The 27852-nt window shown below is 51.9% G+C and overlaps 1 protein-coding gene across 1 annotated transcript in view; it reads left to right on the top strand.

Moving 5' to 3' along the window:
- LOC147629984 (uncharacterized) overlaps positions 1 to 27852 on the top strand; it is a 70203-nt gene that overhangs the window by 10316 nt on the left and 32035 nt on the right. The window contains exon 3 of the mRNA XM_086810901.1: positions 21576 to 21817. Coding sequence (XP_086667027.1) covers positions 21576 to 21817 — 242 coding nt within the window. The remainder of the gene's footprint in view (positions 1 to 21575; positions 21818 to 27852) is intronic.

Here is a 27852-nt window from a genome sequence, read left to right as displayed (position 1 = left end):
TCGTTGTCGACGGTCCTCTTCTATGAGTTGTTGCCCATACTTGGCCATGATTTGTTCTAGTTTCCTTTCATAGTGGGTTTGGCGTTCTTGTTCCCTTTTGTATTCTTCTTCATCTTCCCGTCTCCAACGCTTTGCATAGTCTTATACTCATGCCGTAACTCTTCTTTCTAAGCATCATGCTTTTCATTGAGGTGAGGTTTTGGTGGAGGGAGTATCAGAAAGAAGCTTTTCCCTACCTAGGTTAGACCTATGCTAAGACTTGTGCATGTAGAAATGGGTTGAAACCCTAAAAACAAAAACCCTAATTTGGTTTTTCCATTTTCCATACTAAATCTAGGGCTGAAAACACTGTTGCTAGGGCTAAACTCATGCAAAATACAAAAACCCTAATCTTGGCCAACAAACCCTAAAACGGAAATCCTAGTGTCAGAAACCCTTATTCAGCCTGCACATGTCCCAAAAATGCGCTCATGGATGGACACCTTTTGGACACAGTTTGGAGGTCCAAATATGACTTTTTGGACATAATTATGTAGGTCAAAAAAGCAAAACTAACCTGTTCCATCCTATCCCTACATAAAGAAGGTCAACGCATGTACTTGCTAGGAAAGATAATCATCTTTGTCTACAATAAGAACCATGCTTCCATCTTTGGAGGAGAATTTGCTCGGGCTCGATGACTTCGGCTTCTTCAACCATCTCAGGCTGTTGCTTATCTAAGACCACTTGCAAAATTGCTCCAACATAGGGCTTCAACCAAGAAACATGGAAGACGCTGTGCATAGTCCAACTATCTGGTAGCTTGAGCATCATGGAGACATCACTAATCTTTTTGATGATCGGAAAGGGACAAAGCTTCAAAAGGAGAGCTTGGGACAACACTTACCTACTTGCTTCAATCTCCGCTTCATGATCCAAAGAAACACCCAATCCCCTTCTTTGTAGTTGACATCTCTTCTAGACTTGTTGGCTTGCGTAGTGTATGCTTTGTGAGCTTTGGTGAAGCGCTCCTTTACTGACTCAATGATGATTTTGAAAATGTTTCTGTGGTCTTGAAGGTGACATGATCCTTGTAAGAAGTGACCAAAAATGGTGGCCAAAAACTGCCTCATAAGGAGTTCGATCAATATTGGGTGAATGAGTATCATTCAGGATTGCCTATACCAAGGGAGTTCGACCAATATTGGGTGAATGAGTATCATTCAGGATTGCCTATACCAAAGGAAGATAATGCTCCCGCTTCGACAGGTAATCATGGCAATACACCTTGAGAACACCAAATGCCAATTGATTGTATATTTCTGTTTGGCCGTTTGTTTAGCCTCTGTCGATGACAAGGCAATAGATGGCTGCCTCTTACTGCTCCATGAAACCGCTCTTGAGCCAAGGGAAAAAATGTAGCCTGATGTCAAGGTCCTCGTGTCTTGCTCTCCTCCCCAAACTGAGCCACTCCATCCGTGGAGTCTGACTCCATCCATCAATCCCCCTCCTATGTAAAAGAGTCCAAGATCCTTCGCATGCTGCAGAAACCACAAGATACGCAATCTTGCCTCCCAAAGAGTCCTCTGCAAACATGAGCTCAAGAGCCTCATCAAGAAGCTCCCGTCCAATCTGGTATGCCTCAACCAAATCAATGAACCATTCTGCTTCCGAGTCAAGGAGGTATCATACTGCTCACAAGGATCAACAACTGTTACAGTGGGATGCCAAGTCCTGGAAACCTGTTGAAGATCACTGAAGGCCTTCGAAAACCTGTAAACCACCCCCTCTGAATTCGGAACCACAAAGCCCGGAGAATGTGCAACATCCAGCTCCTTCTACAAGTAATCAACTGCCACCTGCCTGGCCTTCCGATAGGTCCCCGTGGAAATAACTTCCTCAGCTCTACGGGAATATCTTTGTCCCGAATACTACGAGACATCAGAGCATAGGTTACCTGTAAAGTTTCCTCTGACTGACGAACACAAGAACTACCAACATCTGTACTAGAAGGTTCTTGCCAACTGTTGCCATCAACTGACAAGCCATCCACGATCTGGTCTGGAAAAGCTTGCACCTGCAGCATATCCACACTAAAGTAGACTGCCACTCATCACAAAATTGAGGACCTGGGAGAGAGTGCTGAGAGTTTGTAAACTCCATTCTCCAGTCCGCCTTCCCAAACTACCTGGCTTGTTGCCTTGTCCCCCAGAGAGCAACAAAATGCTCATCAAACTCCACCTGTTTGCCAGTCTTGTAAACTTGATGAACTGACAACTGATGAAAACCAAGTGATGGAACATACAACACTTGGGAAGAATGCTTCCTCCCTCTGCCATCGGGAACTATCTCCAACCTGTCCTCACTATGAACTGGGATAGTGGATGTATCCCCAGTAAGAATGTGACCAGAATACGTGCAAAGATCTTGTAAAGCCGAATGGGAAGGAGTTATGTGCCTGGAAGCACCACTGTCTAGAATCCACTCCCGAGTATCCGTAGTGGAGAGTCCTCCAACCTCCTCCCTGCATGAAGAAAATAAAACATCGGTGTCCATAACCTCCATGTGCATAAAAGCTGGAGTCTTCACGGTTGCTGCTGAGGATTCTGCACCCTTCTCGGTGCTCTGCTTGGGACACTGCCTCCAATAGTGGCCTTTCTCACCACAATCATTACAGGTCCTCTCTGCCTTTAGTTTCTCGTGGTCTGAGTCGGCGGACTTCTTCTCAGAAGACTTCTCCGGTGAAGCCTTCCCTTTGCCCTTGTTGTTATGGCCTTTCGACCGTTGGCCAGTTAAGGCCTCCGAACCTCCGCCCTGCGGAGGGTTCGTGAATCTTTCCTCCTGGTCCAAGACCATGGGCACAAGCTCCTCCCATGTGATGGTGTTGAGCCTGCCCCTGGTAATCAATGAAGATTAAAATGCTGAGTACTGAGAGGGCAAATGTGACAGCAATGTTATGGCCATATCCTTCGATGATATCTCCTTCCCAGCCTGGAGAACTTCCTGCTGAAGAGCTTGCAGCTTGTTGATGTGCTCCCACATCGTCAATGACTTTGCAAGATTCATCACCCGCATCTGTACTTCCAAGGAGATCCTCTTCATGGGTGATATCCTGTTGTAGAGAGAAGCCAAATGCTGCCATATACCTCTGGTCAGCGTCATATGCTTGATATGATTGATTACCTGCAATGTGGAGTTGAGGAAAATGAAAGAACAGACCCTGGCATTGACACGATCCCATAACTGTGCCTGTGCCTCATGTTCCTTCCGAATCGAGGGTAACTCCCCTTCCTCTAACTCCGGCCGTGGAGCCCCAACAACAATGAAATCAGCAAGGTCGTAAGACTCCAAAACAAATTCCATCATTACCTTCCATATGCCGTAGTTGTTCCCGTCCAATTGACGGTCCACTAGGAATGTGGGGAGTGTCGGGATCTTCACATGCTTCTCCGCCATCTCAAGTAAATCTGCCATTGCGGGGGTGTAACTGAAAAGGGTGTGTGGGTGGGAAAAATGAAGAACTTAAACTTGCAAGTGGCTGTTGAGCAAATCAGCCCTTCTTCCTCTTGCTTCTCCTCTTCCCGAACGGTCCAAAACAGTCCACCAATCAGCAACAAAACAGCCCCCCTCTTGCTCACACAGTTCCCAAGATCTTCCAAGAGCCTAGAGCTCTGATACCATGTCAGAATATGCAGCAGAGATGAAGACAAGACCTGAAAACACAAGAGAAAGTGCATTGCAGAAAAACACAGCAATAGAGAGGGAGAGAGAGAGGCATGTAACTCTACTATATACACAAGAAAATCCCACAATACCCAATACAAAGTGTGTGGGGGACTAGGGGCCATTTTATATGGCCCCTATGATCCAGTCGGCCAGCATAAAAGGCAGACAACAGCAGCCTAAAGACACCTGACCTGCACTATCTCCAGTCGGCCAGCTACATGCAGTTGGGCAGCACTCAAAGTGAGTCGTGGAGAAGCAGGAGCAGTCGACCTATGTCAAAACACTTAGACCAGCAGTCGGCTAGTGTCTGGACCAGCCAGGAACCACAGGATAGCCTCCCACACTTGAGGAAAAATAGAGAAAAATATGGAGAGTGGGGAAAAATGAGAAAACACCTAAATCGGGCGGGCACACCCACAACAGAGGCCCTGGTGTAAATATACAGACAGGAGAGGACTGCTAACAGTTGCATCTCATGTAGAAGAGGGCTAACCCTAAGGCTAGCCCCAAGGTAGCCCAAATGATGGCTAGCCTTGCAAGGGGTAGTCACAAGACCCAATCGGCAGCTCTTCATGGGCTTTGGGGAACTAGTCGGCCAGGCTAGACTGGGTTGCCCAATAGCCCGACCAGGTATACCAGCAGCCGACTAAGCATTAGATGCTAGTCGGGTTCAGTTGCACCAGCTATGCATTGAAGGCATTAAATGCCATTTGCAGCCAGTCTTGAGCAGTCCTGCAGGTCGACAGTCTCTACAAGCAGTCGACCAGCACCCATAGGCCATATGAAAAGGCAAGAGCAAATTCAGTCCCAAACATACACTCAGAAATTCAGAGATTAACATCAGCACTCAAGCATGTATGCTTAGGCCTGTGCCTGAGCATACTTTCAGCCTACTTGTGCTCTTAGCCCAAGGCAAAGAAGCTCAGTCTCTTCAGGAGTTTACAGCACACCCTCCCTCAGTCTTGGGCTGGTGTATTACTCAAAGATAGCTTCACAGTTGGCTAAAGCTTATGCACAGTTCTGCCCAGCGTTTGGTCGCCTTGTCCTTGCATTTGGTGGTTAGTCAGTTAGTTTATCCGCTCAGTCTTGTGGACACAGTTGAGCTTGTTTACAGATCTCTAGAAGAAGAAATAAAGCAAATACTCCTGCTTGTAGGGGGGAGGCCCTTCAGTGGGTAATTCGGGACCCCATCTGGTGTCGACTCTACTTCATCTATTTTCAGTTTCATGTATGCTGTTTTAAAGGATTTCTAAACTCACTAAATTCAGGTTTAAAGAAAAGGCTCCGTTGTTTCACATGGTCCTAGCTCAGCGCATGCTACACCAGATGTGCAGATGACACCACAGATATGGGGAATGACCAGATACAAAGCTCACCATATGGGGCTAGTACTTGGAACATATGGATATACGTGGAACATATGGATATGCTTTGAACACTTGCATTCCGCAGTTGAGGACAACTGCGATATAAGAGGAAGGGAATGTAACTATTTGGTCTTCCTTGTGCTCTTTTCACATGATGGTACCCTTGCGCGGACACTATACAGGTGGCAGAAGGCATGGAAACAGGGACCATAAAGTTTGCACATGGAAAAGAGCCAGTTTTGGTTGAAAAGCAGAGAAAAGCAAAAAGTCAAATTGAGTTGACTGCAAGCCAGGAGCACAACTAGCAAGAGGAGATTGGACCGGACCAAAAAGCAAAAAGCAGCTCTAGGGCCAAAAAGTGAGGCCCTAAAGCCAGAAAAGAAAAGCTAAAGCTAGAAAAGCAAAACTCAGGCTGAAGCTCCCGCCTCCACCCTGAGCTGCGCGCCCATCGCCTTCCCTCCCTCGCGTCCCTTTCCTTCCACCCCCGCATGCCATCGCTTCTGTGCCCCCGCCCCTTCTTCTCGCCGTTGCGCCCCCTCCTTCCTCGCTGCTGCGCCTCCCCCCTCCTCGCCATCTCGCCCCCCCCCTCCTAGCCTCTTCGTCTGTTCGCCCCCCCCCCCTCTTCGCCTGTTCGCTCCCCCTCCCTTTTTCGCCTGTTCGCCCCCCCCCTCTTTGCCTGTTCGCGCCCGCCTCCCTTCAGCAGCGCCCCGCCCCCCCTCCCTTTCGCGTTGTTGCCCCCCCCCCCCCCCCCCAGGGCTTCTCCTTCGATTTTTCGCCCCCTCCCTCCTCTTTCGTGCTGTTTTTCACCCCCAGGGGGTTTTGTTTTTTCATTTTCATCCGGTCTTCCGCCTCTTTGTGTGCAGCCCGTTTCTTGCAGGATTTCCGCTTTCGCCTCGCCTTCGCCTGAGCTTCAGACTCTGATGGAGACTCCTCCCGCCTCGCCTCAGAGGGACTCATCCGCAGCCCCCTCGCCCGCCCCCGAGGACATCCCCATCAGGCTTTCTCTTTCGCCGGAAGAGGAAGCGAGCCTCACCGCAGAGGTGGAACGCCTCCAGGCTCATTCCACCATCTGCCGTATAGTCGGCACTCGCCCCAGCAGAGGGGAGATCAGGGATCTTCTTCAGGCTCGCCTTCTTGCAGATGTGGGCAAGATCCTGGATGTACAGCTCCTGGGTCGGGGCCATTATCAGATCGAGTTCGAGGCTGCCCAGAGCGTTGCCAAGGTCCTTGCCATGAGTCCTCTGGACATCAGGGGTGCTCGGGCTTTCTTCAGACCTTGGCAGCATGGATTTGACCCAGCAGCGGTGGAGCAGGGAGAGCGCCTCTTCCATATTAAAGTTTGTTTCCCTGGTCTCCGCCGGGAGTATCTTCCGCTCCTCTCCAGGCTCGGAGGATTGGTGGGCTCGGTACTAGAGACGGGCCCCTCAGCAGCTTCAGTGGTGGCCAGAGCAGCTGGGCTACCTTCGGTCAGAGTGTTGGTGTCTGACATCTCCTCCCTTCCTAAGGTCATTCAGCTACCTAGGATAGGGGGGGGGTGGATAGATCAGAGAGTGGAGTTCTCGAGGCTCCCGAACCAGTGCTTCATTTGCAGGCAGGTCGGTCATCTGGCCAAGGCCTGCCCTCGCAGGAGACCTTGACCCTCACCACAGCATCAGGCTACTGATGGCCCGCCCACAGATTCGGCTCGGCAGGCTGCCTCCGGGACACCTGCTCAGGCCACAGAGACCTCGGAGTGGCAGCCTGGACAGGGGCGCCGCCGAGGGAGACAGCCACCCACAGCAGCACGGCCAGAGACCGCTGCAGCAGCAGCCACAGTCTCAGCCTCACTGGGTTCCCGTGTGAGGAACAGCTTTGCTTCCCTTCAGGAGGAGACCCCTGCAACGACTAAGGACCAGGAGATGCCAGCACCCCCTCCTTCACCCCCCCCACCCCCGTCCCCTCCCACCACCTCGCTTCCACCTTCGCCTCCTCCCGTCTCCGCTCCGGTTTTGGCAGCGGCTCCCTCTCCACCTCCCTCGCCTCCCCCTCCTCCCCCTCCGCCCGCCTCACCTTCCCGGGAGGCCCTGGCAGTTCCCTGGCGCTCACCTGCAATCCGGAGAGCGCTGAGCACTGACCTCGCTCGAGCATCACAGAGGAGACCTATGCCGATTAGGGCCTCACGGATTTCATCTATCCGCAGTCGGCTGAGTCGCCTTGGCATTAGACAGCGCTCGGAGGCTTTTGATTATACCTTCACACGGCTTTTTGGAGCAGAGGGCCCCCATGAGCCAGCACCCATCCGAGTTCATGTAGTGATACCTCCGGCCCGCGGGGAGGAGGCACTAGACTCAGCGGTGGCCTTCTCGTTCCCTCTATGTGGACCTTGTGACCGGGAGTGGACTCTAGAGCTCGCTCTCAGCACTTTGAAGACTCAGGCAGTTGAGTTTTCTCATCACATGAGCGATTTGGAGGTGACAAATGTGATAGGCCGACTTTGGGAGTTGGCTCATTTTTTCTTGGATCCCGGGAGTGTGGATACCTCAGGGATTCGGCATTTGGTCGTGCGCATAGTGGCAGACTTGGCACGCGACCCTGGATATGTGAGTATACACGAGGTTGCTCTGTCAGAGCAGGAGGCAGTCGCCATTGGCCACAGCCACTGGCGCCTGATCTGGGATTCTTGCAATACACCGGGTGGGCAGATTCGCAGCCGTTCGGATGGGGACTACTCTCCATCCAAGCCGCTTGCGAAGGCCCGCCGAACGGCTGAGACAGCATCCACCTCAGCAGGGCATCCATGAGGATCATCTCATGGAATGTACAGGGCCTTGGCGGAGCACACTTTATACGCTATCGAGGTTGCTTGAGGCAGGAGCTTCAGAGATGCTTGGTTGGTGGCAGCATTGATATTTTGATGATGCAGGAGCACCACTTGGGTGAGAGCAGGATCCGGAGATATGGTTCGGTGATGCCTGGTAGATGGGACACTTTTTGGTCTGCAGGGTTTGGTCCTTTGGGTGGACAGGGAGGAGTATGCATGGTTATTGCAGATGTATGGCGGCAGGCCATTGTGGATCGAGGGATCATTGTGCCTGGTAGAGCACAGTATGTCATTCTGAGGATGCATGATGAGCTATTGGGTGTGCTCAACATCTATGCGCCCAATCATGCTAGTGCCAAGAGTAGAGTTCTGGACTCAGGTTACAGATGCATTGCCAGAGGCCGCACATTGGTGTGTTGGGGGAGACTTCAACATGCTTGAGGACCCGGCAGATAGGGTGGGAGGCAGTCATGTTACAGTGCACGGCACGGAGCTTGCAGCTTGGGACCGGTTTTGCATGTCACTGAGGATCACTGATGCATGGCAGCATGGGGCTTTCTCCCGGTCTCAGGACAGTCTTAGTTTCTCTCGGTCGGATCGCCGGCAGGGAGGGACTAATCTATCACGGATTGATCGCTTTTATGTGGACGACTGGTTAGGGGAGCGAGGGGGCTCCGTCGGCATTCTCGCTGGCACCTCATTTTCAGATCATGCGCCAGTTATATTGACATTGGAGGAGGGGACACGGGAGCCTAGCTTGCAGTTGAGGATCCCAGAGAGGGTACTTACAGATCCCAGTCTCGCTGAGGACATTGAGAGGATCTGGCATGATAGTCAGTGCTCTGACCAGGATGTAGCGGGCCAGTGTGCCCAGGGACTCATTGATCTTAGCTCTTTTCTACACGCTGCAGCTTTGACACGACTGGGAGAGATTCGCGAGCGGGAGCAACGGCTGAGACGCAGCCTTGCTTCGCTACAGCGCCTTCAGGAGCAGCAGCCTGCATGTGAGTGGGTGGCGTCCCAGCTGAGCCAGGCACGCCAGGAGGTTAGAGAGGTAGAGGAGCAGAGACATGAGTTTTACTATCGTCGTCAGGCCTCTCAGTGGACGCAGCTTGGTGATAGAGTGACTGGAGAGTTTTTTGAGATCATTGGACCCCGTCATGTGTGAGCAGGAGTCCGCCAGCTTGGTAGACCGGATGGATCGGTAGCTACTGAGCTCGGGGAGATCAGAGCCATTGCTACTGCATTTTATAGTGACCTGCTTTCAGCGGAGCCAGCCACTGAGGATCGAGATGTTTACAGACAGACTGTGTGGGCCCATGTGCAGAGGAGGGTCACAGACCATATGCGTACAGTTCTAGGTGTGCCTTTGTCAGAGATTGAGCTTGCCGAGGCCTTGAGGGTCCTGCCGCGACATAGTTGCCCAGGGGAGGACGGACTGACGCCGGCCTTTTTTATGCGCTATTGGGACCTTTTGGGGCCAGGCCTCCGCAGGGGCTTTCAGCATGTTTTGGACACAGGGGTGATGCCGCAGAGCTTTTCAGAGGGCTTGATCTATCTTATCCCCAAGGGGGAGGGAGTATCAGATGACATTCGGCATTGGAGGCCTATTACGATCCTCAATACTGTCTACAAGGTCTTAGTAAAGGCCTTGAGTTTGAGGATCCAGCCCTTCCTGGGGGAGTTGATTCATGCTACTCAGACAGGATTTGTCAACGAGCGCAGTATCCTTGACAACATCTTTACTTTCTGGGAGGCGACGGCCCGAGCTAGATTTCTTGGCGAGGACTTGGTCGTGATGCTTCTCGATTTTGAGAAGGCATACGATAGAGTTGATTGGGGTTTCTTAGAGGGCACTATGCTTCGCCTGGGCTTTGAGCCAGGATGGATCAGAGGGGTGGCAGCTCTGTATTCCACAGCTCGCAGCTAGGTGCTGATTGCAGGAGGACGGGGGCCGAGTTTTGAGCTGACCAGATCAGTCCGTCAGGGGTGTCCTCTCGCCCCTTTCCTTTTTCTCTTCTTTGCGGAGGCTATGAGTATGTATTTGACGGCAGAAGAGGTTGGTTTGCGAGGACTGCAGCTCCCAGTCCGGGGGGAGGACCTGCTTGATGCTGAGTTTGCAGACGACACGGGCTTATTTTTGCATGGCCATGAGGCCAATCTTATTCGGGCTGAGCAGTCGCTCCAGGTTTTTAGTGCAGCTTCGGGAGCACTGATCAATTGGCGCAAGACAGTGGCCTTTTGGATCAGTAGCGCTCCCACTCCGGCATGGAGTCCGGACCCCGGTTTTAGATGGATTCCTCCAGGCACAGCAGTGCGGTATTTGGGATGCCAGATTGGCCTAGATTTGTCACCTGAGCAGCAGATTGCCCCGCTTCTTCTGAGCATTCGGAAGAAGCTATTGTATTGGAGTACAGCTCGACTATCCTTGGCTGGGAGGGTGGTGGGGCAAATCAGGTGTTATTAGCGACCATGTGGTACATTACGTCTTGCTGGATTTTCTCGAGCTCTTGCATCAGCCAGGTACAGAGGCTGATCAGGAACTTTCTGTGGTCCGGGAGGGACGGTCAGCCAGCTCGGGCAAAGGTTGCATGGGCAGTTATTACACTTCCGCTGGCTCAGGGCGGTTTGGGCATTATAGATCCAGTCGATCAGAGTAGAGCCTTATTGGGGAAGCTTATTGTTCGGGGGTTGCTTCCAGGCGCTGAGCCTTGGAAAGAGCTCCTCTTGCAGCGACTGCAGGCTCGGGCGCCCCCAGCAGGGGGTACTTGGGCACCAGAGATTCGCTGGATCTTCATAGAGATGAGGAGGACAGGCCTCAGTAGAGGATGGGAGGACAGATTTGCTTTGAGTATCCTGAGAGCTTGGGAGCTGCTGAGACCGGGGCTCTCTCAGCGGCCTCCTTCTTGTGTTGAGGAGCAGGCCAGACAGCCGCTCATCTGGAGCCCAGCGGTTCGCACGGAGCAGGGTCCTATGCTGGGTTCTCGGCCTCGTCTAGCCTGGGGACCTTTAGCGGCAGGCCCAGCTCGTAGTTTTGGAGACTGGCAGGCTTTCTGCAGTCTACCAGAGGAGATCCAGGTGGAGAGGCTGAGTCACTTCAGAGGGGGGTTGATTATGAGGGATGATATACAGGAGGCACTCACAGAGGAGTGGTTCACGCCTCTCGAGCCAGTGGCCCCACGGTGGACAGTTGGAGATCCTGATTGCTGTCAGAGCCAGCACTGAGGATGGCAGATGCCTTTATTGTGAGATTCAGGATGAGGGCAGACTCCAGAGAGTGGAGGTGGAGTCGCCTTTGGTTGCAGAGTGCACCTTTCAGAGGATTCGGGTAGTGGCTGCCGCTTCTCGGAAGTGGCATATTGACCCCGACCCTGGTGATGTGCTCCCGGATTGGCGCATATGGGCATATGCAGCGCGCCCCTTGGCCCGGCTACAGTGGGACCCCGGGGAGTACGAGTGGCATGATCCTTATGCATCCCTTGAGGCCACAGAGATCACTTTTTTCCAGTATACTGTTCGGCTGGGACGGCATATTTTGACGGCGAGGAGGACGGTTTCTCCAGCGGCAGCGGGGCATTGGCGATTGCAGGGACTTTCACAGGAGTTCCTGGAGGATTTCTGGGCTCGGCTCTGGGCTAGTCGACAGGCCCGCAGGATCTCGGCTTTTGAGTGGCTGGTCGCCCACAGGGGCTCAGCAGTTGGCACTTGGCTTGTTTACAGCGGTCTTCCGGCGGCCTGCGTCCGATGCGGCCACCCTATGGAGACACAGAGACATTGCCTTTGGGACTGCCCTCAGGCACAGCAGATTTGGCTGCGGATGCTGCGTATTCTGGCCCCCCTCTCTCCAGAGGGTATGTTAACGTGGGGTGCCGCTGCTTGGTCGACTTCGTCAGGGCCTGCTATGGGCTATGAGATGGAGCAGGGCAGTCAGGCCATCAGATTTATTAGGGGCCAGCCTCGCCTGGTTCCGGCATCGGATTTCTCGTCCGCCAGTTGGACACAGGAGAGGGATTTACGATGGGAGCTCCTCAGCAGCCTCACCATCTGGTTCACCTGGAGGGCCCGGTGCTTTACGGCCTTTGAGGAGAGATTGGAGCCACCAGCAGAGACTGTACGGGGGATTTGGCAGGAGTTGATACACACCCTGCGAGGACAGTACGACCGCATCCGGGGAGACTCGGATGAGGCGATCTTACGGCGCCAGGCCTTTCACACCACTTGGCGCTGTGGCCCTTTCTACACCTTACACACGGGATCCCCCCGTTGGCACTACAGGCCACCTGTTTGGCTCTTCCCCCTCCTATTGTATGATTTAGCCGCTCAGTTCTTTGTACTGATGCTTGTATTTTGCAGCACCTAGGGAGAGTCTCCCGGGCTGCCATGATGTATTCGCTGCTCTATCTCTCTTAGGAGCAGGAGAGATCTTTTGTAGCCCTTCGGGCGTTTTTGTATAACTAATGAAAGGATCTTTTTTCGGAAAAAAAAGAAAAGAAAAGCAAAACTCAAGAACTTTGATAAAAGTTGAGTAATATTTTATTATTAAAAGTAAAAGAGGAAAGCAAAGTGACGCGTAAAACCTTGAGAAAATCAAAAACTACTGCGGTCTTCGGAAATTACGAGCTCGCTGAAGCCTCCCGCCTCCACCCTGCGCTGCGCGCCTGCACGCCCCCCCCTTTTCTCTGTCGCCTGTTCGCCCCCCACCTGTCCGCCGGTTCGCCTCTTCACCCCCCGCCTGCCTTCGCTCCCCTCTCCTTGCTGGTGCGCCTCCCCCCTCCTCGCCATTTCGTCCTTTCCTCTCCTCGCCGTTTCGCCTCTTCACTCCCCGCCTGCCTCGCTGCTGCGACTCCCCCCTCCTCCCCATTTCGTCCCCCCCCGCCTAGCCGCCTTTTTGTATTTTCGCCCCCAACCCACTCTTCGCCTGTTCGCCCCCCCTCCCCTTTGTCGCCTTTTCGCCCCCCCCCTTTCCGCCTGTTCGCGCCAGCGCCCCGCCTCCCCTCCCTTTCGCTTTGTTGTCGCCCCCCCCCAGGGCTTCTCCTTCGTTTTCCCCCTCTCCCTCCTCTTTCGTGCTGTTGGTCACCCCCAGGGGGTTTTGTTTTTTCTTCATTTTCATCCGGTCTTCCGCCTCTTTGGGTGCAGCCCGCTCCTTGCAGGTTTTCCGCATTCGCCTCGCCTTCGCCTGAGCTTCAGACTCTGATGGAGACTCCTCCCGCCTCGCCTCAGAGGGACTCACCCGCAGCCCCCTCGCCCGCCCCCGAGGACATCCCCATCAGGCTTTCTCTTTCGCCGAAAGAGGAAGCGAGCCTCACTGCAGAGGTGGAACGCCTCCAGGCTCATTCCACCATCTGCCGTATAGTCCGCACTCGCCCCAGCAGAGGGGAGATCAGGGATCTTCTTCAGGCTCGCCTTCTTGCAGATGTGGGCAAGATCCTTGATGTACAGCTCCTGGGCCGGGGCCATTATCAGATCGAGTTCGAGGCCGCCCAGAGCGTTGCCAAGGTCCTTGCCATGAGTCCTCTGGACATCAGGGGTGCTCGGGCTTTCTTCAGACCTTGGCAGCATGGATTTGACCCAGCAGCGGCGGAGCAGGGAGAGCGCCTCTTCCATATTACAGTTTGTTTCCCTGGTCTCCGCCGGGAGTATCTTCCGCTCCTCTCCAGGCTCGGAGCATTGGTGGGCTCGGTACTAGAGACGGGCCCCTCAGCAGCTTCAGTGGTGGCCAGAGCAGCTGGGCTACCTTCGGTCAGAGTGTTGGTGTCTGACATCTCCTCCCTTCCTAAGGTCATTCAGCTACCTAGGATAGGGGGGGGGTGGATAGATCAGAGAGTGGAGTTCTCGGGGCTCCCGAACCAGTGCTTCATTTGCAGGCAGGTCGGTCATCTGGCCAAGGCCTGCCCTCGCAGGAGACCTCGACCCTCACCACCGCCGCAGGCTACTGATGGCCCGCCCACAGATTCGGCTCGGCAGGCTGCCTCAGGGACACCTGCTCAGGCCACAGAGACCTCGGAGTGGCAGCCTGGACAGGGGCGCCGCCGAGGGAGACAGCCACAGCAGCACGCACAGAGACCGTTGCAGCAGCAGCCACAGTCTCAGCCTCACTGGGTTCCCGTGAGGAACAGCTTTGCTCCCCTTCAGGAGGAGACCCCTGCAGCGACCGAGGACCAGGAGATGCCAGCTCCCCCTTCTTCACCCCCCCCACCCCCGTCCCCTCCCACCGACTCGTTTCCACCTTCGCCTCCTCCCGCCCCCGCTCCCTCTCCACCTCCCTCGCCTCCCCCTCCTCCCCCTCCGCCCGCCTCACCTTCCCGGGAGACCCTGGCAGTTCCCTAGCGCTCACCTGCAGTCCGGAGAGCGCTGAGCACTGACCTTGCTCGAGCATCACAGAGGAGACCTATGCCGATTAGGGCCTCACGGATTTCATCTATCCGCAGTCGGCTGAGTCGCCTTGGCATTAGACAGCGCTCGGAGGCCTTTGATTATACCTTTACACGGCTTTTTGGAGCAGAGGGCCCCCATGAGCCAGCACCCATTCGAGTTCATGTAGTGATACCTCCGGCCCGCGGGGAGGAGGCACTAGACTCAGCGGTGGCCTTCTCGTTCCCTCTTTGTGGACCTTGTGATCGGGAGTGGACTCTAGAGCTCGCTCTCAGCACTTTGAAGACTCAAGCAGTTGAGTTTTCTCACCACATGAGCGATCTGGAGGTGACTGATGTGATAGGCCGACTTTGGGAGTTGGCTCATTTTTTCTTGGATCCCGGGAGTGTGGATACCTCAGGGATTCGGCATTTGGTCGTGCGCATAGTGGCAGACTTGGCACGCGACCCTGGATATGTGAGTATACACGAGGTTTCTCTGTCAGAGCAGGAGGCAGTCGCCATGGGCCACAGCCACTGGCGCCTGATCCGGGATTCTTGCAGTACACCGGGTGGGCAGATTCGCAGCCGTTCGGATGGGGACTACTCTCCATCCAAGCCGCTTGCGAAGGCCCGCCGTACGGCTGAGACAGCATCCACCTCAGCAGGGCATCCATGAGGATCATCTCATGGAATGTACAGGGCCTTGGCGGAGCACACTTTATACGCTATCGAGGTTGCTTGAGGCAGGAGCTTCAGAGATGCCTGGTTGGTGGCAGCATTGACATTTTGATGATGCAGGAGCACCACTTGGGTGAGAGCAGGATCCGGAGATATGGTTCGGTGATGCCTGGTAGATGGGACACTTTTTGGTCTGCAGGGTTTGGTCCTTTGGGTGGACAGGGAGGAGTATGCATGGTTATTGCAGATGTATGGCGGCAGGCCATTGTGGATCGAGGGATCATTGTGCCTGGTAGAGCACAGTATGTCATTCTGAGGATGCATGATGAGCTATTGGGTGTGCTCAACATCTATGCGCCCAATCATGCTAGTGCCAGAGCAGAGTTCTGGACTCAGGTTACAGATGCATTGCCAGAGGCCGCACATTGGTGTGTTGGGGGAGACTTCAACATGCTTGAGGACCCGGCAGATAGGGTGGGAGGCAGTCATGTTACAGTGCACGGCACGGAGCTTGCAGCTTGGGACCGGTTTTGCATGTCACTGAGGATCACTGATGCATGGCAGCATGGGGCTTTCTCCCGGTCTCAGGACAGTCTTAGTTTCTCTCGGTCGGATCGCCGGCAGGGAGGGACTAATCTATCACGGATTGATCGCTTTTATGTGGGCGATTGGTTAGGGGAGCGAGGGGGCTCCGTCGGCATTCTCGCTGGCACCTCATTTTCAGATCATGCGCCAGTTATATTGACATTGGAGGAGGGGACACGGGAGCCCAGCTTGCAGTTGAGGATCCCAGAGAGGGTACTTGCAGATCCCAGTCTCGCTGAGGACATTGAGAGGATCTGGCATGATAGTCAGTGCTCTGACCAGGATGCAGCGGGCCAGTGTGCCCAGGGACTCATTGATTTTAGCTCTTTTCTACACGCTGCAGCTTTGACATGACTGGGAGAGATTCGCGAGCGGGAGCAACGGCTTAGACGCAGCCTTGCTTCGCTACAGCGCCTTCAGGAGCAGCAGCCTGCATGTGAGTGGGTGGCGTCCCAGCTGAGCCAGGCACGTCAGGAGGTAAGAGAGGTAGAGGAGCAGAGACATGAGTTTTACTATCGTCGTCAGGCCTCTCAGTGGACGCAGCTTGGTGATAGAGTGACTGGGGAGTTTTTTGAGATCACTGGACCCCGTCATGCGCGAGCAGGAGTCCGCCAGCTTGGTAGACCGGATGGATCGATAGCTACTGAGCTCGGGGAGATCAGAGCCATTGCCACTGCTTTTTATAGTGACCTGCTTTCAGCGGAGCCAGCCACTGAGGATCGAGATGTTTGCAGACAGACTGTGTGGGCCCATGTGCAGAGGAGGGTCACAGACCATATGCGTACAGTTTTAGGTGCGCCTCTGTCAGAGATTGAGCTTGCCGAGGCCTTGAGGGTCCTGCCGCGACATAGTTGCCCAGGGGAGGACGGACTGACGCCGGCCTTTTTTATGCGCTATTGGGACCTTTTGGGGCCAGGCCTCCGCAGAGGCTTTCAGCATGTTTTGGACACTGGGGTGATGCCGCAGAGCTTTTCAGAGGGCTTGATCTATCTTATCCCCAAGGGGGAGGGAGTATCAGATGACATTCGGCATTGGAGGCCTATTACGATCCTCAATACTGTCTACAAGGTCTTAGCAAAGGCCTTGAGTTTGAGGATCCAGCCCTTCCTGGGGGAGTTGATTCATGCTACTCAGACAGGATTTGTCAAGGAGTGCAGTATCCTTGACAACATCTTTACTTTCTGGGAGGCGACGGCCCGAGCTAGGTTTCTTGGCGAGGACTTGGTCGTGATGCTTCTCGATTTTGAGAAGGCATATGATAGAGTTGATTGGGGATTCTTAGAGGGCACTATGCTTCGCCTGGGCTTTGAGCCAGGATGGATCAGAGGGGTGTCAGCTCTGTATTCCACAGCTCGCAGCCAGGTGCTGATTGCAGGAGGTCGGGGGCCGAGTTTTGAGCTGACCAGATCAGTCCGTCAGGGGTGTCCTCTCGCCCCTTTCCTTTTTCTCTTCTTTGCGGAGGCTATGAGTATGTATTTGACGGCAGAGGAGGTTGGTTTGAGAGGACTTCAGCTCCCAGTCCGGGGGGAGGATTTGCTTGATGCTGAGTTTGCAGACGACACGGGCTTATTTTTGCATGGCCATGAGGCCAATCTTATTCGGGCAGAGCAGTCGCTCCAGGTTTTTAGTGCAGCTTCGGGAGCATTGATCAAGTGGCGCAAGACAGTGGCCTTTTGGATCAGTAGTGCTCCCACTCCGGCATGGAGCCCGGACCCCGGTTTTAGATGGATTCCTCCAGGCACCGCAGTGCGGTATTTGGGATGCCAGATTGGCCTCGATTTGTCACCTGAGCAGCAGATTGCCCCGCTTCTTCTGAGTATTCGGAAGAAGCTACTGTATTGGAGTACAGCTTGACTATCCTTGGCTGGGAGGGTGGTGGTGGCAAATCAGGTGCTGTTAGCGACCATGTGGTACATTACGTCTTGCTGGATTTTCTCGAGCTCTTGCATCAGCCAGGTACAGAGGCTGATCAGGAACTTTCTGTGGTCTGGGCGGGACGGTCAGCCAGCTCGGGCAAAGGTTGCATGGGCAGTTATTACACTTCCGCTGGCTCAGGGCGGTTTGGGCATTATAGATCCAGTCGATCAGAGTAGAGCCTTATTGGGGAAGCTTATTGTTCGGGGGTTGCTTCCAGGCGCTGAGCCTTGGAAAGAGCTCCTCTTGCAGCGACTGCAGGCTCGGGCGCCCCCTGCAGGGGGTACTTGGGCACCAGAGATTCGCTGGATCTTCATAGAGATGAGGAGGACAGGCCTCAGTAGAGGATGGGAGGACAGATTTGCTTTGAGTATCCTGAGAGCTTGGGAGCTGCTGAGACCGGGGCTTTCTCAGCGGCCTCCTTCTTCTGTTGAGGAGCGGGCCAGGCAGCCGCTCATCTGGAGCCCAGCGGTTCGTACGGAGCAGGGTCATATGCTTGGTCCTCGGCCTCGTCTAGCCTGCGGACCTTTAGCGGGAGGCCCAGCTCGTAGTTTTGGAGACTGGCAGGCTTTCTGCAGTCTACCAGAGGAGACCCAGGTGGAAAGGTTGAGTCACTTCAGAGGGGGGTTGATTATGAGGGATGATATTCAGGAGGCACTTACAGAGGAGTGGTTCACACCCCTCGAGCCAGTGGCCCCACGGTGGATGGGAGCCTTTACACAGTTGGAGATCCTGATTGCTGTCAGAGCCAGCACTGAGGATGGCAGATGCCTTTATTGTGAGATTCAGGATGAGGGCAGACTCCAGAGAGTGGAGGTGGAGTCGCCTTTGGTTGCAGAGTGCACCTTTCAGAGGATTCGGGTAGTGGCTGCCGCTTCTCGGAAGTGGCATATTGACCCCGACCCTGGTGATGTGCTCCCGGATTGGCGCATATGGGCATATGCAGCGCGCCCCTTGGCCCGGCTACAGTGGGACCCCGGGGAGTACGAGTGGCATGATCCTTATGCATCCCTTGAGGCCACAGAGATCACTTTTTTCCAGTATACTGTTCGGCTGGGACGGCATATTTTGACGGCGAGGAGGACGGTTTCTCCAGCGGCAGCGGGGCATTGGCGATTGCAGGGACTTTCACAGGAGTTCCTGGAGGATTTCTGGGCTCGGCTCTGGGCTAGTCGACAGGCCCGCAGGATCTCGGCTTTTGAGTGGCTGGTCGCCCACAGGGGCTCAGCAGTTGGCACTTGGCTTGTTTACAGCGGTCTTCCGGCGGCCTGCGTCCGATGCGGCCACCCTATGGAGACACAGAGACATTGCCTTTGGGACTGCCCTCAGGCAGAGCAGATTTGGTTGCGGATGCTGCGTATTCTGGCCCCCCTCTCTCCAGAGGGTATGTTTACGTGGGGTGCCGCTGCTTGGTCGACTTCGTCAGGGCCTGCTATGGGCTATGAGATGGAGCAGGGCAGTCAGGCCATCAGATTTATTAGGGGCCAGCCTCGCCTGGTTCCGGCACCGGATTTCTCGTCCGCCAGCTGGACACAGGAGAGGGATTTACGATGGGAGCTCCTCAGCAGCCTCACCATCTGGTTCACCTGGAGGGCCCGGTGCTTTACGGCCTTTGAGGGGAGATTAGAGCCACCAGCAGAGACTGTTCGGGGGATTTGGCAGGAGTTGATCCACACCCTGCGAGGACAGTACGACCGCATCCGGGGAGACTCGGATGAGGCGATCTTACGGCGCCAGGCCTTTCACGCCACTTGGCGCTGCGGCCCGTTCTACACCCTACACACGGGATCCCCCCGTTGGCACTACAGGCCACCTGTTTGGCTCTTCCCCCCCCCTATTGTATGATTTAGCCGCTCAGTTCTTTATACTGATGCTTGTACTTTACAGCACCTAGGGAGAGTCTCCCGGGCTGCCATGATGTATTCACTGCTCTTCTCTCTCTTAGGAGCAGGAGAGATCTTTTGTAGCCCTACGGGCGTTTTTACATAACTAATGAAAGGATCTTTTCTCGGAAAAAAAAAAGAGAGGAAAGCAAAGTGAAAACGGCAAAGCAAAAGCATGAAAACCTTTTCTAGCAAAAAGCAGGACTCCCTTCGGTATAAAACTAGCATGAGCCTATTCCTTCTCATCATCATTGAAGGGTGGCAACCATTATCAAAGCTTGGAGTTCATCATCATCATCATCATCATCATCAATCGTGGAGCTCATCATCGCCGACTGGCTGATCTTCCCCTGCCTGAACTGAGCACCATACAACTGCCGTACGACTAGTTGCTTGCTCCCGTCTACTGTATGCGTGTTGCTATTGGACAATGCCGTCGATCTGCTGTACCACCTGTGCCAATTGCCGTACCACCAGCGCCTGTGTCTGTGTGTTGCCAACACTGCTGCCATCAGTGTTGCTGCCTAAGCCGCTGCTAGTTCACCTGTCGCCGCTTGTACCAGGCTGTGCCACTTGAAGCGCTGCTTGCGTCGCCTGGTTGCACCACCTTAACCGTTAATCTGGCCGATTGAAGTGCTACTTGCTTGGCCATTGCTATTGCCTACTGGCTAGCACCGCCTATCTGTGAGCCGATCGTACCTCTGTACGCCGCCGCCTGCCGTACTGCTGCCACCAGATACCTGTACCGTAGAGCCAAGTGGACTAGCCTTGGTTCGTACGCCTTGGTGCGAGCCTTTTGTGGGTTGCTTCTACCTTGGTTTGGGCAATAGGACTACAACTGAGCATCCTTTACTATGTCATCTCCGGTATATCTTGTTTACAAGCTTGGGGATTTCTTGGACTTGGATCCGGATTTGGACTTGGAATTAGATTTGGATTTGGACTTGGATTTGGATTTGGATCTGGTACTAGGCAGGTGAGAGATTCTTGTGGGTCATCCCTGTGGTGTGCTTGGCATCAGGATCTTGTGCCTCAACATTGATTTTGACTTGGATTTCTACATTGGCATATTTGTTTGCTTTTGTATTCATTGCTGTATTGATCCTGGCTTGCGAGCCGGAGGATTGTTCTTGAAAAATTCCTGAAAGGGGGCAGGGCTTGTTCCCCGCTTAGTGCGTGTGTCCTGTGTAAAGTTCCCTAAACCCTTCTCTCTCTCTCTCTCTCTCTCTATCTTCTTTCTCTATATTTCTCTCTCTTGGATACGTGGTAGAATCTGTCACGGCATGCCCCACCGGGCTTATAGAACTGGTCAACAATTGTCATGCATTGTGTGTTCTTGCATCCAAATGCTGCTGGAAGGGGTCCTACTAAATCCATGTTGATATCTTGGAAAGGTCCTTCTAGAATTGGCAAAGGCTGTTCCAAGCTTACGTGCTTCATATGAGGAACCTTAACCTTTTTGCAAATGTGACATGATTGGACATGGTGATAGACATCCCTTCTCATTTTTGGCCAATAAAATGAATGCTCTAAGTTCTCCAATGTACTGTTGATACTGCGGTGACATATCAACCCCGAAGCTTGGCTAAGCCTTAACCCTAATATTTGGTTAGCTTTTAACCCTAATATTGGGTTAACTTTTAACCCTAATTCTGAACCTAAGTTGAATTTGGATTCATCCTCTTAACCCAGGTGGTCAACCCGTGAATAGTGGTCTCAGCCGAGTACGGGGCATAACAGCAGCCAAGGCAAGGGAGGAAGCAAAGTGCTATGGGGCTGGTGACTTGAGAGAGTAGGTATGATGATGGGCAACAACTAGAGAAAGCATGTGGCAGGAGCAGTAACAGGTAGAGTTGAATTGCAGGCTTGGAGACTACAGATAGAGAAATATTGTGGGCTTGAAAGGCGAGAAGCAAGGTGGGGTAGGGGAAGCTCCCACCTTGCTCGATGGCCTTAAAACATTCTTTTCCATGGCTTGCTTCAAAGTTGCTAGGCATCTTTATTGATCATGGAGTTTCCTCAATGCATTTGGCCCAGAGGTTGAGGCCTTCGAAGGTAGATGAGACCTTGTTAGAGGCTACAGTTGAGAGTTGGTTAATAGCATCAAACAATGTTAGATAATGTTTGGTTTAATTTGGAAGATTAGTTCTATTCCAATCTTTTGAAGCTATATAATGATTCGTTGCCTTAATGTTCACTTTCAGGTTTGGAAAGTTTGCAAGTCTCTTTCTTTTCTCATGCTTCTTTTTCTGTACTGATCATGCTCCACAATTTTGTGATGATCTTGTAGGTAGCGTGCTTGGTTGAAGGTTCCTATAAGACTCTTCTTCCATGGTTTTGTAATGATCAAGATAAGGTGATTGAGCTCATTCGTAAGCCTCTTGGAGAGAGTGCAGCAGGACTTGTGGGGATATCTCAAAACATTGCATTATTCTTTAGCTTTGACAAATTCTCACTCATGTCAAGGAGCTTGAAGTACATGGAGTCTGATTTCGGGAAAGCCTTTTCAATAGCTCATCACATCATGCCAGAGTATGCAAGTTGGCACAACTTTAAATTCATAGTGTGAAGTGCCAAAGTATCTGTTTGTGAGTTTTCTGAGTCCTTTATGTACCTTTTTGATATAAAGTCTATGAGATGTCATCCAATGTGCAGTCCATGCATCATTGCATGTTTACAACACTTGGTATCACCCTGAGCAGCTGATCACATATAGCAAGAAAAGGTCTGTGTCTGCCCTGTGCAGCTAATTGCATAGAGCTACGAGATGTCATCCAATCTGCAGTACATGAATGCATATCAACACTTTGTATTTCCCTGAGCAGCCAGCTGCATAGAGCCAAAAAGGGTCTCTGTCTGCCCTCAAGAGTCTCCAAGATGTGATGGATCCTCCGAGTGTATACAATAAGCTGAAATAATGTATGTATGTGCATTGGGTGAGCTGCAAACTTGGCTAAGAAAGTGTGAAGTGGGATGGAGGTTTTACTGCGGACAAGACCTGACAACATCAGAATCTGTAGTCTCTCCATTTGTGTATCCTCTAGCTGAAGGAGGTCCACAACCCAAACAAGATCGTGTGAGGCGAACCGTCTAGTGGTGGGGGATCATTAGGATCTGCTCTGGAGTCTGTCCTTCCTGCACAAGCTGTTTGGGGGACTCAAGTGCCAACCTAGGGAAGCGGTCTCTTTCTAGTGTATATAGGTGATGTATAAATTTAACAATTTGGAAGAGCACATCTAGACCAGTGGAGCTAGGTGATGTATATATGCAACAATTTGGAAGAGGGCATCTAGACCAGTGGAGCTGCTCCAAACTCAACCAATACAAAAGGTGGAAATATGTAAAGAGGAGTGTATGCCTCATCTAGTAGTAGTAAATATCCTCCTTCATGACAAATCGCAGAGCTGAGATGATGTCCATTGTGTTAGGTAGGGCTGTCCATGTCATCGAAGTATGTCTAGAATCCACAAGTGGCAGGTGGAAGGATGGAATCCCCAGGGGCGAGGGTTCCTGCTTGCAAAATGGATCGTGCTCTCCCTAGCGACTTTGATAGTGCGTGGGGCCACAGGATCAAGCAATCTGGTATGTGGTTTGATGGCCTCTGGGATCCCTCTATCCTAGTGGAGCCCAAGTGAGATCCTGTGTAATAATGGAGGTTTGCGAGGCATCTTGCTGACTCTGACTTGTGGGATGATGTTTGAGCAAGGTCTCCCGATGACAGTGAAGTTCAAGCAAGTATAGACTCCGGTGTCTTTGATCTACATACAACCCATGAGAGGGCACTGAATCCATCTCGGAAAAGACAATGGAATCTCCCACGGATCTCATAGTAGGGTGGGCATTTGAAGATATGATGACACCTCTGGTTGTGCGTATTGTTCATATCCGTGCCTCTCAGGGAATGCTTTGTGCTTTGGTCCATCTCAATCCGTATGTCACAAAGAGGGCGGGGAACTACTCGGAACGATAGAAATAGACCAACACTTCCAATACCAGACAGAGCATGGAAAAACACAGCGGAAGAACCATAAACAATACATTAACATTGCGCTGAGCTGGAACGGCCGGCCCCCTGTAGGAACTACTTTATTCACATAGAAGCTTTTACAAGATACCAAGGTGCGGGTGCATTTAGCACCGGATTTTCCACAAAGCATTAGCACAAATCTTGCGTAGATAAACTATCTAGTGCCAAGATACAAACATCTCTAAGAGCTATCCAAAACCGTCCCAAAATAGTCCTCAACAATCAGCTCATAAACCATCCATAATTCAGCCACGTACGAAGCCTAAAACAGCCCCGAACTCTGCGTCAAATCAGCCTCAAAACAGAGCCATAAATCAGCCCCAGAAGAATTTACAAAACTGTCCCTGATTCCTTCAAAACAGTCCTGGCAAACAGCCCCAAATCTGCCCTAGAAACAGCTCCATTAACAGTCCATAAATCAGCCCAAAAACAAGTCGACCAGCCCTGTTAGGCTCTGGGAGAAAATGACCAGCCATTTGGCAGCCTTGGAAGAAGTCGACTAGCCCTGTAGAGAGTATAGAGCAAGTCGGCCAGCCTTGTAGAGGGATAGAGCAAGTCGGCCAGCCCTGTAGGAACCATGGAGGCAGTTGACCAGCAAAGGAGAGAGAGAACTGAAGTCGGCCAGCAAAGAGGAAGTCCCTAGAGGGATGCGCATGCTCAAATAAGAGAGAGCCAGCCCCTTTTAATGAAGTCGACTAGCTATAATTGAAGTGCTCTTCACTTTTTGCCCAAAATAATTGATCTTGCCAAAAATATCAACTTTTTTAGCTTTTCTTGGCTTGTACTCCAAGTTTTAGCCCAAAAATATCAACTTTTGCACTTTTTCTGGCTTGAAGCCCAAGTTTCATCTAGGTGCCTCCTTGTGTCCACCTGTCCATGCCCAAAATAATAATATGTCCAGCCCATCATTAATGATATGTGAGCACACTGACCTATAAATATTATAAGTCACTTTGATGAATAAAATCCCATGCTGCTCATGCTGTATGGCCATCTTTTAGGCCAAACCATGTCAGTAAAATGCTCTAGCTTTCTTCCGTGGAAAATCCCCGTCCACACCTTGGTTCCGCTCAGTGTGGTGAAGGGGCCAAATGGTGACATCCCCTCTGTCTTATAAAGCAGTTGTCCGCAACTGTATAAACCTGATACCACTAAGATATCCTTCAAGTATAGCAGATGCACTACCAATCCATGATATTTCATAATTCCGGCATTAAAGCCATAAATCCAGATCACTAGATACGGGCACAAGAGCCAACCATATCAAGAAAGAAACTTTATCCATATCTTGAGTCAACAACTATGATAATAACTAGACACAGGCACGAGAGCCAACTGTGTCCCAAAAATCCATAATTCCATAAGCCGGATAATAACTAGACACAGGCACAAGAGCCAACTGTGTCCCAAATATCCATAGTTCCATAAGCCAGATAATCAATAGACACATGCACAAGAGCCAATTGTGTCTCAAATATTCAAAATTCCAGAAGTAGCTTTAACTACCTGCAAAAATAAAGAAGCAGCCACAAAACATCTTGCCATGCCATTGGACTCTATAAGGGCACCAACCCTATGATCCATACACATGCCTAAGCCATATGGTTCACCAGAGGAACAACCCTTCCATGAAACCATACATTTAACTACATAGCCACAAAACATCTTGCCATGCCATTGGACTCTATAAGGGCACCAACCCTATGATCCATACACATGCCTAAGCCATATGGTTCACCAAAGGAACAACCCTTCCATGAAACCATACATGCTCGCCAGGGTTTCCCCTTCCACGAGGCTTTACTTACCAGGGCAACTGCCCTTCCATGAGTTCATGCGAGCAGTGACACTCACCAGGGTTACAACCCTTCCATGAATTCATAGAAAGAATTCACTCGCCAGGGTTGCGACCCTTCCATGAATGAACATGCTCGCCAGGGTTTCCCCTTCCACGAGACTTCACTCACCAGGGCTACCACCCTTCCATGAATGAACATGCTCACCAGGGTTTCCCCTTCCACGAGGCTTCACTCACCCGGGCAACTGCCCTTCCATGAGTTCACGTCATCACTCACCGGGGCTACCACCCTTCCATGAGTGAATCCAAATCACATGACCCTTGGCGTAGACGTAAGTCCCTAGCCAACAAGGCATCATGTCCACTCTACACATGCACTCCATGCCAGTCCCTAGAACATACACTTTGGAGGAGAGATGGGCTCAAGTTCACTCTACCACATGCATTCTGTGTCGGTACTCCGACCACACATCTATGGGCTCAAGTGCACTCTACCACATGCACTCCGTAGTGGTATCCTGATCACAGACCTGGAAGGAGAGGTGGGCTCAAGTGAAGAAGATAAGATGAGAATAAGTCACAGCATTAATTTCCTGGTTCTCCATAAACATGTCTGCGAGAGAGAGTTTTCCACGCATTTCGGCCGCCAATAGTTGCTGAACCATAGTTTCGGAACGCAGCAGAGAGAGAGAGAGAGAAGCTTTATATAGAGCAGAGTTTATACAGCTTCTCTCTCTCTCTCTCTCTCTCTCTCTCTCTCTCTCTCTCTCTCTACAGGAGATGGGAGTGCCCACTTTCTCCCACCTTATTTGGGATGTACGTGGATGAGGTTTCGGACTATGTAGAACGGGAGGGTGACAGCTAGCAGGGTGACAGCTAGCAGGGACATGGATTCCGTTGTTATTATATGCTGATGATATTGTGCTGATCTCAGATTCTCCAGAGGGGATGCAGCGTCATTTGGATGCATTGCACACGTTTGCACAGGACAGTGGATTGTCTGTTAACCTTGGTAAAACCAAGGTGATGGTGTTTAACACCACAGCACAGTGGGTTAGGAGGTCAGTACCCACCTTTACATATGGTCAGGAGACAGTGGAGTATACAGATGCTTATACTTACCTTGGTGTGGTTTTTAGTGGCCCACTATTTTCCTTGAGGAGAGCAGCGGAGACCAGATTGACCAGAGCTTATGCAGCATTGGGGAGACTAGAGAGGATGTGTTCGCAGGTTCAGTTTCAGGAACCTCGAACAAAGCTCTGGCTCTTTGACACTTTGGTCACTTCATCCATGCTGTATGGAGTGGAGATATGGGGACCCTCAGTGGATCACCACAGCCGAGCTGGTAGCACTGATGGATGGAGACGTATGGAGAGGCCCTTGGTTTCTATGATTTCCCGGATGATTAGGACCAAGGCCTCCGTACCACATGATATTATTCGTGCAGAGATGGCTGCCCCCCCATTGGTAGTAGAGGCACTCACTCGATCAGTCTCCTTTATACATAGCACTTGGGCTCTCCCTAGAGATAGATATGCTCGCTTAGCCCTGGAGTCTTCACGACAGTTGGCATCACAGGGAGACAGATCATGTTGGTATGCATAGATGACAGCTTGGTTCCAGCTGCATGGCTTTAGTATGGACAGGCTACCTCCATTTCAGTACTCCCTGGATGCACCCTCCCTCTCTCTCACACGGGCAGAGATTACCAGACTTATCAGGCAGGACTTGATTCAGCTGGACACTAGGAGGACATGGATACAGCCGACACACGAGCTTGGTACGAAGATGGCTTTCTATAGAGATCATCTTCTCCAGCTCACGCACGATGGGTTTGTGATTAGACCCAGCTACATGGATACTCATCTTTCTCATGGGGTAGGGTGTGCTATTGGTCAGATGCGCACATCCTCACACCAGCTAGAGATTGAGACTGGCAGATTCAGAGGAGTACTAGCTGAGGCCAGGATTTGTCAGCTGTGCCAGATGGAGCTAGAGACAGAGTTACATTACATATGTCACTGTCCAGTATATTATGAGATACGAGGCCGTTTTCATTGCCTGTTTAGAGAGGGTTTCGGACCACTTTCTAGAGTCATGAGATATCAGGATCAGAGATGCCTCGGATTATACTTGCTGGAGCTTCGTAGACATAGAGAGGGTCTCTTGAGAGGGAGGGGATCAGAGAGGGAGAGACACCTACAGAGGCAGATTACAGACTTCTTTCGACCAGCAGATTGAGCAGTTAGGCCAGCAGGCATTGCAGATAGCCCTAGAGTATAGCCGCACCAGAGGTACACTGATTGATCGGGCTATAGAGCTGGGGCGGTCCAGGCGCCCCAAGATGAGAGGCCCATCTCAACACCGGCGGAGACTACAACAGAGGATCAGGACCATACTAGCACGGCATGGGAGACGTTCAGTCAGAGTACTCACCATGGAGGACATTGAGGATATCCGCCATCGACCGATGAGAGACATCTTTGGATAGGGATGTGTATGATGCTTACCTTTGTTGCTGGAGTTTTCCTCCCGGATGTTATCCATTAGGAGCTCCTAGTAGTGTACTTTTCCTCATAGTTGTTTCAGTTTCAGTTAGTTGTTTAGTTGTTTTTAGCTTTTCTTACACAGACATTGTATCAGATCCACCAATTGTTGTAACCTTTTTGGTCTCATAGGTCATTTTGGCCTTCTGAAGACGTTAATATATCATTTCATTTCATTTCATTTCTCTCTCTTCTA

The sequence above is a fragment of the Cibotium barometz genome, chromosome 17, assembly GCF_041138505.1.
Source record: "Cibotium barometz isolate CiBa-2024 chromosome 17, ASM4113850v1, whole genome shotgun sequence".
Lineage (NCBI taxonomy): Eukaryota > Viridiplantae > Streptophyta > Polypodiopsida > Cyatheales > Cibotiaceae > Cibotium > Cibotium barometz.
Note: the sequence above shows the minus strand (reverse complement) of the source record. Positions and strands in the feature narration are given on the sequence as shown.